At 39.2% G+C, this 14,371-nt stretch overlaps 1 protein-coding gene across 3 annotated transcripts in view; it reads left to right on the top strand.

Moving 5' to 3' along the window:
- TCAIM (T cell activation inhibitor, mitochondrial) overlaps nt 1–14,371 on the top strand; it is a 55,585-nt gene that overhangs the window by 6,133 nt on the left and 35,081 nt on the right. For all 3 annotated transcript variants that reach the window (XM_006134291.4, XM_006134292.4, XM_006134290.4), the window contains exons 2-5: nt 1,344–1,417; nt 5,316–5,451; nt 6,100–6,253; nt 8,754–9,006. In XM_006134291.4, coding sequence (XP_006134353.2) covers nt 1,389–1,417; nt 5,316–5,451; nt 6,100–6,253; nt 8,754–9,006 — 572 coding nt within the window. In that variant the 5' untranslated portion in view covers nt 1,344–1,388. The remainder of the gene's footprint in view (nt 1–1,343; nt 1,418–5,315; nt 5,452–6,099; nt 6,254–8,753; nt 9,007–14,371) is intronic.

The following is a 14,371-nucleotide window of genomic DNA, read 5'->3' on the forward strand; positions in this document are numbered from 1 at the left end:
TGCGCAAGAATGAGTGGCCAGTGTAGACACAGCCTAAATGTATGCAGTATTCCAAAAGCCTGGGCTTGTTGGTTACCATTAACAGTTACACACAGGCTCCTGCCCTGAAATGCAGGCTTTGTATCAGGGACACATTCAGGAAAATAACCCACTTCCTTCCCTGACAGACACTGTTTTCTACAGAGACCCACAAAACACTGACAGATCCACTCCACCCATGTATCTATCTCCACTGATTTTGACTCTGTATGCTCTGGGTGGTGGGTCAAGACAGCTTATTCACTGACACTTTGAAAATTCATACATCTTAATCTGGGACATTGCTGGTTATGTACACTGCATCTCATGAACTATTTTAAACCAATACTTGTAATCTCTCCATAACCCAAGCTTGTCCCCCACACACACACCAGCCCCCCATGCAGCCAGCACAGCTGGGCTCTCAGCCCCCTCAGGGCTCCTTCCTCTGGCCCTCCACCAGGACTCTCTGGTCAAGGAACATTCATGGTCCAGTTGCTGAACCAGAGAGTCCCAGGTTAGTGAGGTTCAACCTGTATTATGTCAACTTTCTTTCAAACATTAGCTTTAATAATATTTTACTGCTGCGTTTGTAGATTCTCTTGTTATTACACAAAAATTGCTAATCTCTTTCTGAATTCTGTTAAGCTTTTTGCCTCAATGGTACCTTGTGGCAGTGCATTTCATGTCTAATTATACATTATTTGGAAAAGTATTTCCTTTTATTGGTTTTGTGTCTGCTTCTTGTTTTCAAGGGACATAACTAACTTGAAAATTACTTTTTATTTTAAAAAATTTTACTTTAATTGTGGCACTTAAGGTAACTGGAAGAAGTGTGAGTGAAAAACTTTTTTGCTCTGTTTTTTTGTTTTGTTTTGTAGATTTGAAAGCACTTTGTGCATAGTCAATTTCACTGTTTCCCTTGTGTAGCCAATCAATTTCTCCTGTGCTGAGAACAACAGAAACATTAACAAGCAAACTGGAAAACACTTTAAATATTTCAAAGGATTTTTTTAAAGCCATATTCCTCAGAAACTGGAGTATCTTTAAATGATTCATTTTAAGATTTTCAAATAGATAGTGGCAGTTCAAATCTACCTAAGTAAATAAAGAGTATATATTTGATCAAATAACTTATTAAAGGATACCTTTTTCCTGTAGCTTAAAATATAAAAGCAACTTTATGTAAAACCAAATCTTGTGTTGATCATTTAAGAAAATCCACATTACTACTGTTACTTGTAAAACAATTTTTTAGAGAATTAAAAGGGGGAAATACACACGGACACAATCATTAAATATACTTTACTTTTGTATTCTTTAAGTGATCTAGCAGGAGCCTGAAATTTGACTTGAGCATAAGCAGTGAGATGTTTTGCCATTTGGGGGCTGTGAGGAGGTAAGACTGATTGGAAAATTAATTTACCTTTTAACTTTGTATTTAAGAGCTGGAAGTTTAATGTTTTTCAGTTTTTCTCTAAATCAGTCATTGGTTAGCCATGTGGCCTTTGACAGTTTTACCACAGTAGTGGCAATGCATTTTCAGCCATACAATGGAGGAAAGTGGTCAGATGCAGGCTGAATGGAACATAGGTTTAAAAATGGTTTTATTTCCTAAAAGAAAGTGACATGACAAAGTGAAAAATAAATATACAAAACATAATTGAATTCTCATGCTAGTAAAATTTAGCATTACAGATAAAGTGAACAGTAAGGTAAAGTAAATTACTTTTAACGAAGATCTTCAATGTGAAAGTTATAAAAAAGTTAAGTTTAATAGGTTTTTATTCACAAATCTTCAACAGGGTATTATTTCATAAGTAATTCTGTCTTGTAATCCTATTGCCTAACATCTTGTTAGTCGATATTTTGTTAGATAATATCTTTCACAAGAGTCAGGCTGCCCATCTCTGGCTGGTAATGATTTCGCTTTTGATCATGAATTCGTGTCTCTTATCTTCTTGATCTGAATGTGATTTGGGGGAAAATTGATCACTCCTTGAGCAGGAAGCCATGGACACTTTCTTTACATATTTTCTCAAAATTAATTACATTTCTTAATTAGACCATACAGTTTTGGGATACTTGAAAGATCTATTTTCATCTTTTCTGTGTATATTCTTCATTCTGATACACAGGTTAATTATGGTCTGTGACTGTTTTTCCTTTCAGAAAGTTCAAAATAGATTTTTTTTTGCATTAGTCATTTTTCCTCCTACAAATCATGTTTGTCCAAGATGTTAATATCTCAAGACACATGTTCAGTAAAAGAAAAAAGTTATGAGGAGAAACTTGCATGTTAGCCATAGGTAATTTTTAAATATGAGAACAGGTAAGGTGTTGGAAGACTAGACCTCTTGCCAAGCAAATATGAAGAGATAGGGTGCTGGTATTCTTGAATGAGTAGTAATGCATCTTTTTTCAGGTTCTTTCTTTTCTGGGACTTCTAGTTTGATTAAATGTAAAGCACTTAGGAACATCTAGAAGGGAAAAATCTTCCTCTTACTGCCTCAGAGACTTCTGGTTACTGAAAAGAAGCTGTGTATGGGAGGGGATAACTTTTGCCATTGTCCTTTCCTTAATAACAGTGATTGAGCTGACCAGTCTTGGTAATTTCACTCTATGTCTTGGCTAAAGTAAGAGTAACAGAAGGAGATGGTAGCATTTTCTGTCAGCCAGTACAAGGCTTTTGTTTACATTTGATTCACATTTCAAAGATTATTTTCATAACTACAAGGTCTCCCCATATATGCCAGAGAACACTTTGTGCCTATCATGGTCAGGTGGATTCTTCAAGCCCTGTAAGTTCATTTAAATCTTAAATATTCACTTACCTGTTTTTATCAGCCTCATCAGTTATCTTGATGTTAACTAAAGGCAGGGCTTAAATTCAGCTGGAACCATCCAAAGCTTTGGGTAAATATTTTTAAACCTACAGGAGCCCCAGAGTCATTCCCTGGGAAATATTTGCGGAGAATTTAAGCTCTGACTAAATGGTTAGAAATACTGACAAACCAGATAATTAGGGTACTTATCTCAACCTGAGAACTCAACACTTGTTTTAAAAATTGTTAAAATTTAGACATGCATGTGAGACTCTTGACATCTGGCTTAGTTTTAATTGCTGGATGGAAAGGGATTCATATGAATGAATCTGCCCAAGTGATGTAAAGGAGATTTGAAGACAACTCTCTAAAATGTTAGGAATATATGCAGTCTTTTTTTATCTGACTCACTGTTTAATTATTTTGGAAAAGAAATGATTTGTCTCCCAAAGACCAAGCCATCTCGTGGTTAAATTCATATTGCAATGACTTACTCTTTTATGTTATTTGATATTTCAGAACATCCATATTTGCACAGGTCTTGGCTTGTAAAACATTATTTGATTGTCTGTCTTGGGTTTATTGATGATGGTTTTACCCAGTCTCTCATTAAATTTGAATTAACTGTTGTGACTAACTACGGTGTTTGTTTGCAAAGGCTTTTGGTGACTGCACTAAAACTTGATTGATTGGTCAGCCTTTTGGACATCTTATTTTGAGCCTTGCAAAATTATCAAGATAATTATCTCAATTCAGGCGCATATTCTCCTACCCAACTTTTCCCCATTCCCAAAAAATACTGCCAAAATGTTAGCCATCTTCTTTTATAGGGTAAGAGAATACACACAGTTTATTTGCCAGCAGAATTATTCATCCCAGGAAATCAGGTGAATGGAGTTTTATAAGGCAGTCTTATTATTTTTATATCGTCATCATTTCTATGCTAAGGATATGAAACTCTGCTGCTTTTCTTTCTTTTCTTTGCCTGTCTTGATTTAATCAACTTCTGACCATACTGTAATTGTGTGATTTATTTGTGAAGTAAGTTTTTTCTATAGTTTAAAAGAAAGACACTGCATAAATTAAAGTGTTTTACTTCTGAACAGAACTGAAGTGGTATTAGTCTTAGTTTCAAACTGAGTGTGAATACTAATGGAAGGAAAAATGACTTCTGGCAAATTAATTAGCCTAGTGTGTGAGATCAGTCAGAAAAAATTACACTGTTAAATATTTACCTTTTATACTCTGGCCTTGGTATTTATAAGTATGCATTCTTCATTTAACACAATAACCAGGACATTAACTTTGTACTATGGTCAGAAACTTAGTGATCTTTTTACCCAGAATTTGCCTTTTCCTCTTATTTCTCTTATCTGCCATGCAAATCAGTTCTCTTGTCATTTTGCCCGAACTTGCCCTTACTTTAATTCTGCCTCCTGAGATCCTTCTGGGGAGACCAAGAGTGTTGTGGTTATATAACAATTCCACTCCAGGAAATGTAACCATATCATACTTATTGCCTCGTGTTAGTTTTCAGATCAGTTCAGAATTGTAATCCTGATATTTAGTGTGTCTTTGCCTTTAGAGATTTCTGTTTGCTCTTTGCCCAGTACTTGCTCTTACAACCTTGAACTAACTCTTTACTTTAACTTTCCACAGTTGAAGCTTAACCTTTAACTTGTGCTTTCTGTCTAGAATTTCTTCACCCAAACGCTCCTGGTCTTCAAATCTTACTTTAAACAATCTTCTTCACTTATGACTGAAATTAAATCTGTCAACATCCCTCTTCTTCTCCCTATTCTTGCATCTATCCTTACTTTTAGCACTCTCATTTTCAAGTAACAAACTTATTTTCTTTCACTCCAGGCTACCTCCTTTCATCATTTTGTCTTCTATATAAGAATATGCTTGGAAAGCTAACTAAGTTTGCTCAGGTTTAAAAATAACCATGGACATGTGGTTTTCAGAAGTGAACAAGGGATGCCGTTTCTGTGTTAAAGTATGTTTATTTTTTAACCCAGACCTAATAATTTGTTTTGTAGCACTCTGCTATTCTTGGATGAAGAGTGCTTTAGAAATATTAAGCTTCTAGCTACTTTTGAACCTTTAAGTTATGGGCATTGGCAGCCCTCCATACCTCTGACTGTTCTAATCGCCAATCTTTAAAAGAGGTATTTGTGTGGAGAATTTCATGTATGAGCATTTAACATATGTCCATTACCTTCTCCAAATACCACTTTTTGAATGCCACTAATCATAAGTATCAACCATTGATGAAACACTATAAGCATACTCTGGTTAAATGGGATTTTGTAGATCCCATGGGACAAAATCCAGCTTTCTACTGGCTTGGTTTTAAGTGAATGCAGTTCATATGAGTTTTTGCACCATTTTGGTAACAGTTCTTTTATGTTGTTTATATCATATCATCAGTGGTTACTGTAATACATAAAGCTTTTATTACCTTGTTAGGTTGTGTCTGGAGAAAATATTGCTACAGTGGGTTCTTCAGGCAAGAGGTTTGTCAGGGGCTGAAGCCGTCAATGCTCTCAGACCTTTCTATTTTGCTGTGCATCCAGATTTCTTTGGCCAGCATCCCAGAGAGAGGGTAAAAAATAAATTTTTGTTTCTAGTGGTGTTTTCATGTTTATAGTCTATGAAGAATGGAAGTATTTTATTAGTTTAGTTTTTATACTATCAATGTTTGGCCTACTGTTTATAGAATTATAATGCTTAATATTGGTGATTAGGAAAGTACATCTTTAACAAGATAATGTCCAGCAAATTCTCATAATTTGTACAGTGTGTATCCCCAAACTAATTGATCAGCCTTTTTTGCTTGCTCTGACAATCTGGAGTCTTAAACCATACAAAACATAGAACTAACACAACTCTCAATTTTATTTTCTTAAACCTATTGCTATCTTAGAAATGGGCAGTATTGGACAAAGAATGACCTTTATACTTTTAATTCAATTTAATTTTTGACCTGTTTTGGCAGATACATGCTTTAACTTCTGTTTACTTTTTTTACCATCATTTCTTGCAATGAAAACAATTTTTAATAAAATTAGTCATTTGCTTTTTTGTTATGAATACACTGTTTTTCATGGAATTGTGAACTATATGTAATATTTTGAAACTTTTATTATGGTTATTAAACTAACATTGTTAGCATGTTTATTTAAAAATAGACTATGTTGAGAAAGCAGGCAAAATGTAATACTTACAGTGGTTTGTATTTTTTTTCCTACAGGAAATCAATGAAAACTCTCTTAAGAGGTTAAATGGCTATTTGGAGAATCTCCAGAAACCAGGATTTAAGTATTTTAAACCAACTTCACTCACTTTTTATGTGCGAGAGAGAGAACAAAATTCTTCCGATGTCCAAGAATCCTTCAGTGCTTCAGGTGCTTTTTTTAATCTGATAATTTCTCTTGAAAAATTAAATGCTGAAAATCCATTCCATAGTTTTGTACTCTCCACACTTTTATAGCGCCTTATCTAATACCCATTTATGTTATTTGGCATTGGACCAGGTCCGTAAATGCCATCCTGAGTAATTACACATTTTTCTAAGAGAAAATCTTTATTGGAAGTGATTTATAATAGGATTAAATGTAACAGAGAGTCCAGTCAATAATCTTACAATGAAATTGAAATAAAATCCTGAAATACTTGCCAGATACCAATGTGCTTAATTTCACTGTCTGTGTTTAACTTGAAGATAGTTTAGGATATTACTTTTATTTTCTCATTATTTGGTCCAGATACAATATGTAAACTATCGGTGTGTATAGAAGTGCTGAATGACCTAGAATAGCAGAGGTAAAATTTAAAGTGAAATTTGTAAATTTCAAGAGATCTTTGTTTAAGAGAACATTGGATGATTCACTGGAAAGTTTGGTATGCTTGACTCTCTCTTAATTTTCCTCAGATTTTTTGTACAATTTTGTTTAATGAAGTGTTAGGCTGCATTTTAATTTATGTTCCTGTGGCCAGAAAATTCTCACACAATTAATTTTGAGTGAGCCTTCAGTGAGAAGAAAATCAGACTAGCCTGCAGAGAAGAATAGTGATATTTGAGCCACTTATCTCAGACTAAAGTGGTTTTATTTTGTAGTCAGAACAGTGGGCACTAGGTATATGTGTTTCTGTTTCTGCCTCTACCACTGACTTGTGACACTCTGCGAGTCCATTAACATCTGTGTCTTAGTTTCTCTATCTAACAAGTGTAATGCTTCTCTCTTGAATTGTATAGGTTTTGAGGTTTTCTCTTTGTGAAGTGGCCTTATATCCTTGCCAATCTATGTTGCATTTAATACAAAGTACAGGCAGTCCCCGGGTTACGTACAAGATAGGGACTGTAGGTTTGTTCTTAAGTTGAATTTGTATGTAAATCGGAACTGGTACATATTTTGGGGAGGGGGACGGGGAGCTGAAATTAGGTGGAAAAGACCCTGATTCTCATATAACTTCCTTATTCTAAGAAAAAACACATACTGTTTTGATATGAAGGTTTTTTTGGTTGATATTTTAATTAAAAATTGATCATAAGTTTCAGTGTTTCATGCTATATCCAAATCTTCCTTTTGGGGTACCTGAAAGATCCCAGTTATTCATTTAATAGTCAGAATCTTTGTTTTTTATAACTAAAAAAAGTTTATTCAATGAATATTACTGTTCCAAATAGAATTTGCTACAGATGGTTCAGTGAAATGGGTATTAAGTGTAATCAATTGGAGAGCACAGTGAAATATTGATACAATCAAAGCTGTTGTTGTATTCTGCTGAGCAGAAAATGGAAATCCCTTCCTGTGAAGTGTGTGTGTGAATTTATCCACAGGATTAATTTTAAAGAAAAATTCTGTGTTGGGAACAGGAGTTTAGCCACAGGTGGGTCCTCATTGTCCACTCACCCACTTTGCAACCAGACCCATCCCTTCGGGGCTTACCCTGCTCCGCTCCAGCCAGGATGTGGGGTTGGGGCTTATCCCCTCTTCCCTTCTGTCCTGCTCCTCCCCATTCTTGCCCACCCACTCCACTGGGTAATTTTTCAGCTTCACCTCTGCCAGGCTGGAAGAGACTTGTTAATTTCACGTGACACTAACAAGATACTTGCAGCCCTAGTGCTGAAGAGGGAAAGAGCTGTTGCTCCCAAGGTGGGGACTGTAACACAATGGGTCTCACTGCCTGCTGCTCCTGCTGTTCCCTAGGAAATTAATTTTTCTGCTCTGCGGTGCCCCCTTTTGGCTGGTGTCTTGTTCCCCCAGCAGACCCGTGTCCTCCGCGGCGAGAAAAGCCGCTCCGCGTCTTCCTGGTCTGCTGGGGGGAGGGGACTAGCGCTAGCTCCGCATCTCCCTGGTCTGCTGGGGGGAAGCGCCCCCCGCGCTGCCGGAGGCGGCGACAGTGGGGGAGGCACCCCGCACTAGTTGCGCTCCCCCTGCCCCCCCCCATTTGTAACTAGGGATCCGACATAAGTCAGACTGATGTAACCCGGGGACTGCCTGTAATGGTTTTTTTTAAATCTTCTATAAAGGATTATTGGACAAAACTGTTAGAGTTGAAGCCATAGCAGTGTTTGTGCCTCTTTGTATTTATTTTTTATTTGTCCCAATTGCAGATAAGCTTCAGACTTCCCCATTGAGACAGATAGTTAAAAAATCCTAATAGTTTTAGCTCTGGACTTGTACAATTGTAAATATTAAACTATATTCTGATGCCTTCTGCCATGAAGATAGTTTGAAATCTGCAGTATTTGTTAAATGTTATAATTGAACTATGACATTTGTCATATAATGTATGGTTTGTTTTAACGTTAAGACAAGAATGAAACAATGTAAATGTATTGAAAAGCTCTGCTTTTTTGTTGAATATAATATTAATTGTTTTGAGGGTTGCATTTTATAGGTTTTCGAGCCGTCACTTTTACTTTGCATACCAGAGATCTACTAAGCACAGTATTAGACATTCTCAACTCCTGCAGCTTATCTACTGAGCATGTCCAAAGTTTGAATGCTAATGTGAATTCTCAGCCTCACAAAGAAGTCAAAGGGACATTTTACAGGTCTATCAAATGGGATAAGACTTATTACTCATTTACTGGATTCAAGGATCCCGAGGAGGAACTAGAACAAGCCCAGAGAGTGGAAACTACTCTAATGTAGGTAAAAGTTTTTATTTAACTAAACTAGTCTTTTGTAGTATACATTAAATAGTCTGATTTTAATAGTAGTAAAATAGGGAGGTTACGAATTTTGGACAAATTGCTAAGTTATCACTCCAAGTATTGTTCCTTACCCTATAGTGAAATAACTGAAGGGTGCTCAAATGAGCAAGTGCATTAATCATACAGTCTGGTGAATGATAGGCAAAAAGCCAAGGAATGTCATGGATCATGCATGTTCAGTTGTTTCAAATGTGCATGTTTAATCCTAGTTTTTAACTGATTTGCTATGGAATACCACTATAGATTCACTAGTGGAATCAACAGATTTTTCCAGGTGTTATAATTCAGACAGTACTCTACTTCTTATAATACAGGCAGTCCCCGGGTTACGTACAAGATAGGGACTGTAGGTTTGTTCTTAAGTTGAATCTGTATGTAAGTCGGAACTGGCGTCCAGATTCAGCCACTGCTGAAACTGACCGCCAGTTCTGACTTACATACAGAATCAACTTAAGAACCCCAAGTGTCCCCAAGTCAGCTGCTGCTGAAACTGATCAGCAGCTGATTCCAGGAAGCCGGGGCAGAGCAACTCTGCCTCGGGCTTCCTGTAGTCAGCGCTGGTCAGTTTCAGCAGCAGCTGACTTGGGGACGCCTGGGGCAGAGCAGCTGGGGTGCTGCCACGTTGGTCCCGTAGTGCCCAGAGCGGCGCTGCGGGACCAACCGGCAGAGCCCCAGCTGCTCTGCCACAGGCTTCTGGAGAAAAGCCTAGTCTGCTGGGGGGGGGGGCGTACTAGCTGCGCCCCCTCCCCACCGCAGCAGACCAGGAAGACGCGGGTGGCGGACCGAGACGCACCGCGGTCCCGCCGCCTGGGTCCTCCGCGGCTTTGCTCCCAGTCTCCCTGGTCTGCTGCAGACCAGCAGACCAGGGAGACGGGGAGCAAAGCCTCGGGGAAGCCGGCAGTGGAGCAGCCCAGGCGCGCTTTGCAAAGCCTCGGGGGGGCTCGGGCAGCAAGGCAGCCCAGGCACGCCTGGGCTGCTCCGCTGCTGGCTTCCCCAGGCTTTGCAAAGCTGCAGGGGGGCTTCCCCAGGCTTTGCAAAGCTGCGGGGGGGGGGGGCGCTCGGGCAGCGAGGCAGCCCAGGCGCGCCTGGGCTGCCCCGCTGCCCGAGCCCCTCTGCGGCTTTGCTCCGCGTCTTCCTGGTCTGCAGACCAGGGAGACGCGGAGAAAGCCCCGGAGTACACGGGCGGCAGGACCGCGAGGTCCCGCAGTCCATGTCCTCCGGGGCAGCCCCGTTTGTAACTGCGGATCCGACATAAGTCGGATCCGCGTAAGTCGGGGACTGCCTGTAATTTATTTACATCTTTTGGAGCACAAAATAATAGATTTAAATCTGCTGAGTGGAGACATCACCATGTTATTGTGCACCATGTTATTAAGCCCTGTAAAATGCTCTGAATCTGTATTGTCTGTATTTTTTTTGGTGCCTAAAAATATCTTTTTGTGTCTAAACTTGTAACATCTTGTAACACCTTAGGGTACCATCTTAAATATCCAAAGCTTTGGCGATTAACATATACAGTTAACTTACACTAAATGTATTACTGTATATGTTGTGATTTAAAAATCAACTTCTCAATATTGCTTAGTACTCTTTATTGTTTATAAACTCTGAATTGAGCTTACTACTAATTTCTGAAGAACTGATCATATGACACTTTAAAAAAAATGAATTGAAACAAAAAAAAAGTATACCGTTTAATTTTATTTGCTCTAATATAATAATGTAAAATGTGCGGTGTTCATGCCATGTGCCAAATAAATTAGAGCATAAGGTCTTCAGGGTACCTTGCAGATAAGGTCATTGTACTACTATACTGTAAAAAAACTAATCTAAGTTCATGAGCTTTCTGCCCACATGCAATTTGTACATCCTTTTTTCCTATATCATGAGCCTGTTATGATTACTTCATAATTTATATAAATTGTCACTTGAAGATGGACCTTTTTCTTGCTTGAGTTTAGTACATTTACTTATTGGTGGAATATAATATTGCTCTTGTAAAAACAAATTGAAGTTAATCAGTTGTGTATAGAGAGCATTTGGATAGCTAAAATGGTTTAAAAGGGTAAATACAATAAAGGAGATCATTATTTATCTCTTAGAGAAAGATTCAAATAAATTAGTATTTCAGAGTGTCTCAAATATTTTTCCAGGTACTGTATAGTAAAAGCACTACCAGGTTGCCAACCAGAATTACAAGCACCATTTAAAGTTTTATTTTATTTTGTGTGTGTGTTTAAAGATAACATTTGCTATCTAACTGTATTCCTACTAGTAAACAATATACCTTGTTGACATGCCAACAATTTCAACTTCACACTCTGGCTTGCCACATAAGAATCTACAGCACATTAGCTGGCTGCTCGCTGACTGGCTATACAGACTACTGCTGTGCACTAGTAGTTCCACAGTATACTTTCATGAACTGCATACCATTACAAATCTTTTATTGTGCAGTAACAAGATCCACAGGGCCAGTTAATGCATGGCAAACTAGTGTACTGTAAGTGTCATATCCTGACTTGCTATGCAGTAGTGTCTATGTGGGCAAGCCCTGAGAAGTCCGTTTATTGCTTGAAGTGGCATCAGAATTGCAATTCAGTCAAAATACCTTCCTGTGATGGACTGAATCCCCAACACTGGCAAGAAAGAGTTAAAAGCCAATTGGGTGGACATTAGATAGTTATCTACCAGAGAGGGGAGACAAAAAAAGATGTGAGAGTTCAGCAGACACCCTATAAATAGGCAGAGAGAGAGAGAGAGAGTCCAGTCTTGTGGAGAAAGCCATAAGAAGCAGGTGGGTCATTTCTGCAAAGAGCCACTTCTCAAGATCCAGAGGTACTTCTCAAAATCCGGAGGGAACAAGCTCAGGTCATACTGATAGCACGAGCCTGGCCCCCTTAGCACTGATACACATCTCTCATAGACATGTCGTGGAAATACCAGTCACCCTTCCACTTTTCCTGGACCTTCAGATGTAGGATCAGGATCACCTCCAACATCCTAACCTCAAATCCTTTCACCTCATGGTGTGGGTGCTCTGTGTTTAAATCCAATGGAGCTTTCCTGTTCAGACCAAGTTAGGCAAGTTCTCTTTGGCAGAAAGAAACCCTCTGGGAGCTACCTACCTTACCAAGTGGAAGAGATTTTCAATCTGGTTAGTGCAGTGACATTCTTCCCCACCACTAACCTCAATGCCACTTATTCTGAACTACCTCCTCCAAAGCAGATGGGGCTTTCATTGTCATCAGTAAGGGTGCACTTAGCTACCATCTCAACCTTCCATCCAGGTGTGGAGGGCTGTTCAATGTTTGCTAACCCGATAATCAGCAAGTTTTTAAAAGGCCTCAACAGGCTGTAGCTGCACATCCATCAGCCTATTCCTTCCTGGGACTTCAGCCACTTTTTGAAGTGTTGATGACATGCTCCTTACTCTTACCTCTCATACAAGGATGTTCCTGGTAGCAATAATCTTGGCTAGGAGAGTGTCTGAGCTTAGAGCCTGAACATCCAAGCCCCCTTACAGTGTGTTCTATAAAGACAAGAAGCAGTTCAACCATCATCCCACTTCCCTCCTGAAGTTTGTGACAGTTTCACATCAACCAGAATATCTTTCTACTGGTGTTCTAGCCTAGCCAAACCCGCATTCCAGCAGCAGGCATCAGAGACTTCACTCTCTGGATATCTGCAGGATGCTGGCCTTATACATCTAGGCTATGTCTACATTCCCCTGTCTTGCGCAAGAACATGTGCAAATGAGGTGCGGCAATGAATATTGCTGCACCTCATTTGCATCCTTAATGAGCCGCCATTTTGCGCAAGGAGCTTTTGCGCAAGAAGGAGCAGTCTACACTGCTTCTTCTTGTGCAAAATCCCCCTCTTGCGCAAGAGTCATTCTGCCCAAAAATAAGCAGCAGAACGGCTCTTGCTCAAGAGGGGCTTTTTGCGCAAGAAGGGGCAGCGTAGACTGCTCCTTCTTGCACAAAAGCCCTTTGTGCAAAAATGGCGGTTCAAATATGCAAATGAGGCATGGCGATAGTCATTGCTGTGCCTCATTTGCATATGTTCTTGCGCAAGACTGTGCAATATAGATGCAGTGCAGGATAATGAAACAGTTTAGGAAATCATTCCATTTATCAGTAGCAGACAGAATGAAAGGTCAGCCTGTCTCCTCGCAACACATCTCATCATGGATAGCAATATGAATGCTAGAACCTGGCAAGGGTTCCTGCATCTCCAGTCACTGTGCATTCTACCAAGGTGCAGAAGGGGCATGGGGGGGGGGGAAGGTAAATGTCTGTGAGCTAATGATATTAGAGGTGATAATTGGGGAAGCTATCTTTGTAATGGGTAAGGTAATTAGAGTCTTTGTTGAAATCTAAGCGTAAAGTGTCAAATTTGAGCATGAATGACAGTTCAGAGGATCCCCCTTCTGTTCTGAAATTTGATTTGTCCTTTTCATATGTGTTCATTTTTTTAATTGTATCCTTTGGTTTATATGGTTGTGACAATTTTCTTCCACTATTTGATCTGAGGAAGTGGGTCTGGCCCATGAAAGCTCATCACCTAATAAACCATCTTGTTAGTCTTTAAAGTGCTACATAGTCCTGTTTTTTGTTTCAGCTACACCAGACTAACACGGCTACATTTCTATCATAATTCAAAATGATCTGGACAAATTGGAGAAATGGTCTGAGGTAAACAGGATGAAATTTAATAAAGACAAATGCAAAGTGCTCCACTTAGGAAGGAACAAATAGTTTTACACACACAGAATGGGAAGCAACTGTCTAGGAAGGAGTACAGCAGAAAGGGATCTAGGGGTTATGGTGGACCACAAGCTAAATACGAGTCAGCAGTGTGATGCTGTTGCAAAAAGAGCAAACGTGATTCTGGGATGCATTAACAGGTGTGTTGTGAGCAAGACAGGAGAAGTCATTCTTCCACTCTACTCTGCGCTGGTTAGGCCTCAGTTGGAGTACTGTGTCCAGTTCTGGGCACAGCATTTCAAGAAAGATGTGGAGAAATTGGAGAGGGTCCAGATAAGAGCAACAAGAATGATTAAAGGTCTAGAGAACATGATCTGTGAAGGAAGGCTGAAAGAATTGGGTTTGTTTAGTTTAGAAAAGAGAAGATTGAGGGGGGACATGATAGCAGTTTTCAGGTATCTAAAAGGGTGTCATAAGGAGGAGGAAGAAAACATGTTCATCTTGGCCTCTGGGATAGAACAAGAAGCAATGGGCTTAAACTGCAGCAAGGGAGGTTTAGGTTGGACATTAGGAAAAAGTTCCTAACTGTC

This window comes from Pelodiscus sinensis, chromosome 2 (assembly GCF_049634645.1).
Source record: "Pelodiscus sinensis isolate JC-2024 chromosome 2, ASM4963464v1, whole genome shotgun sequence".
NCBI classification, from domain to species: Eukaryota; Metazoa; Chordata; order Testudines; family Trionychidae; genus Pelodiscus; species Pelodiscus sinensis.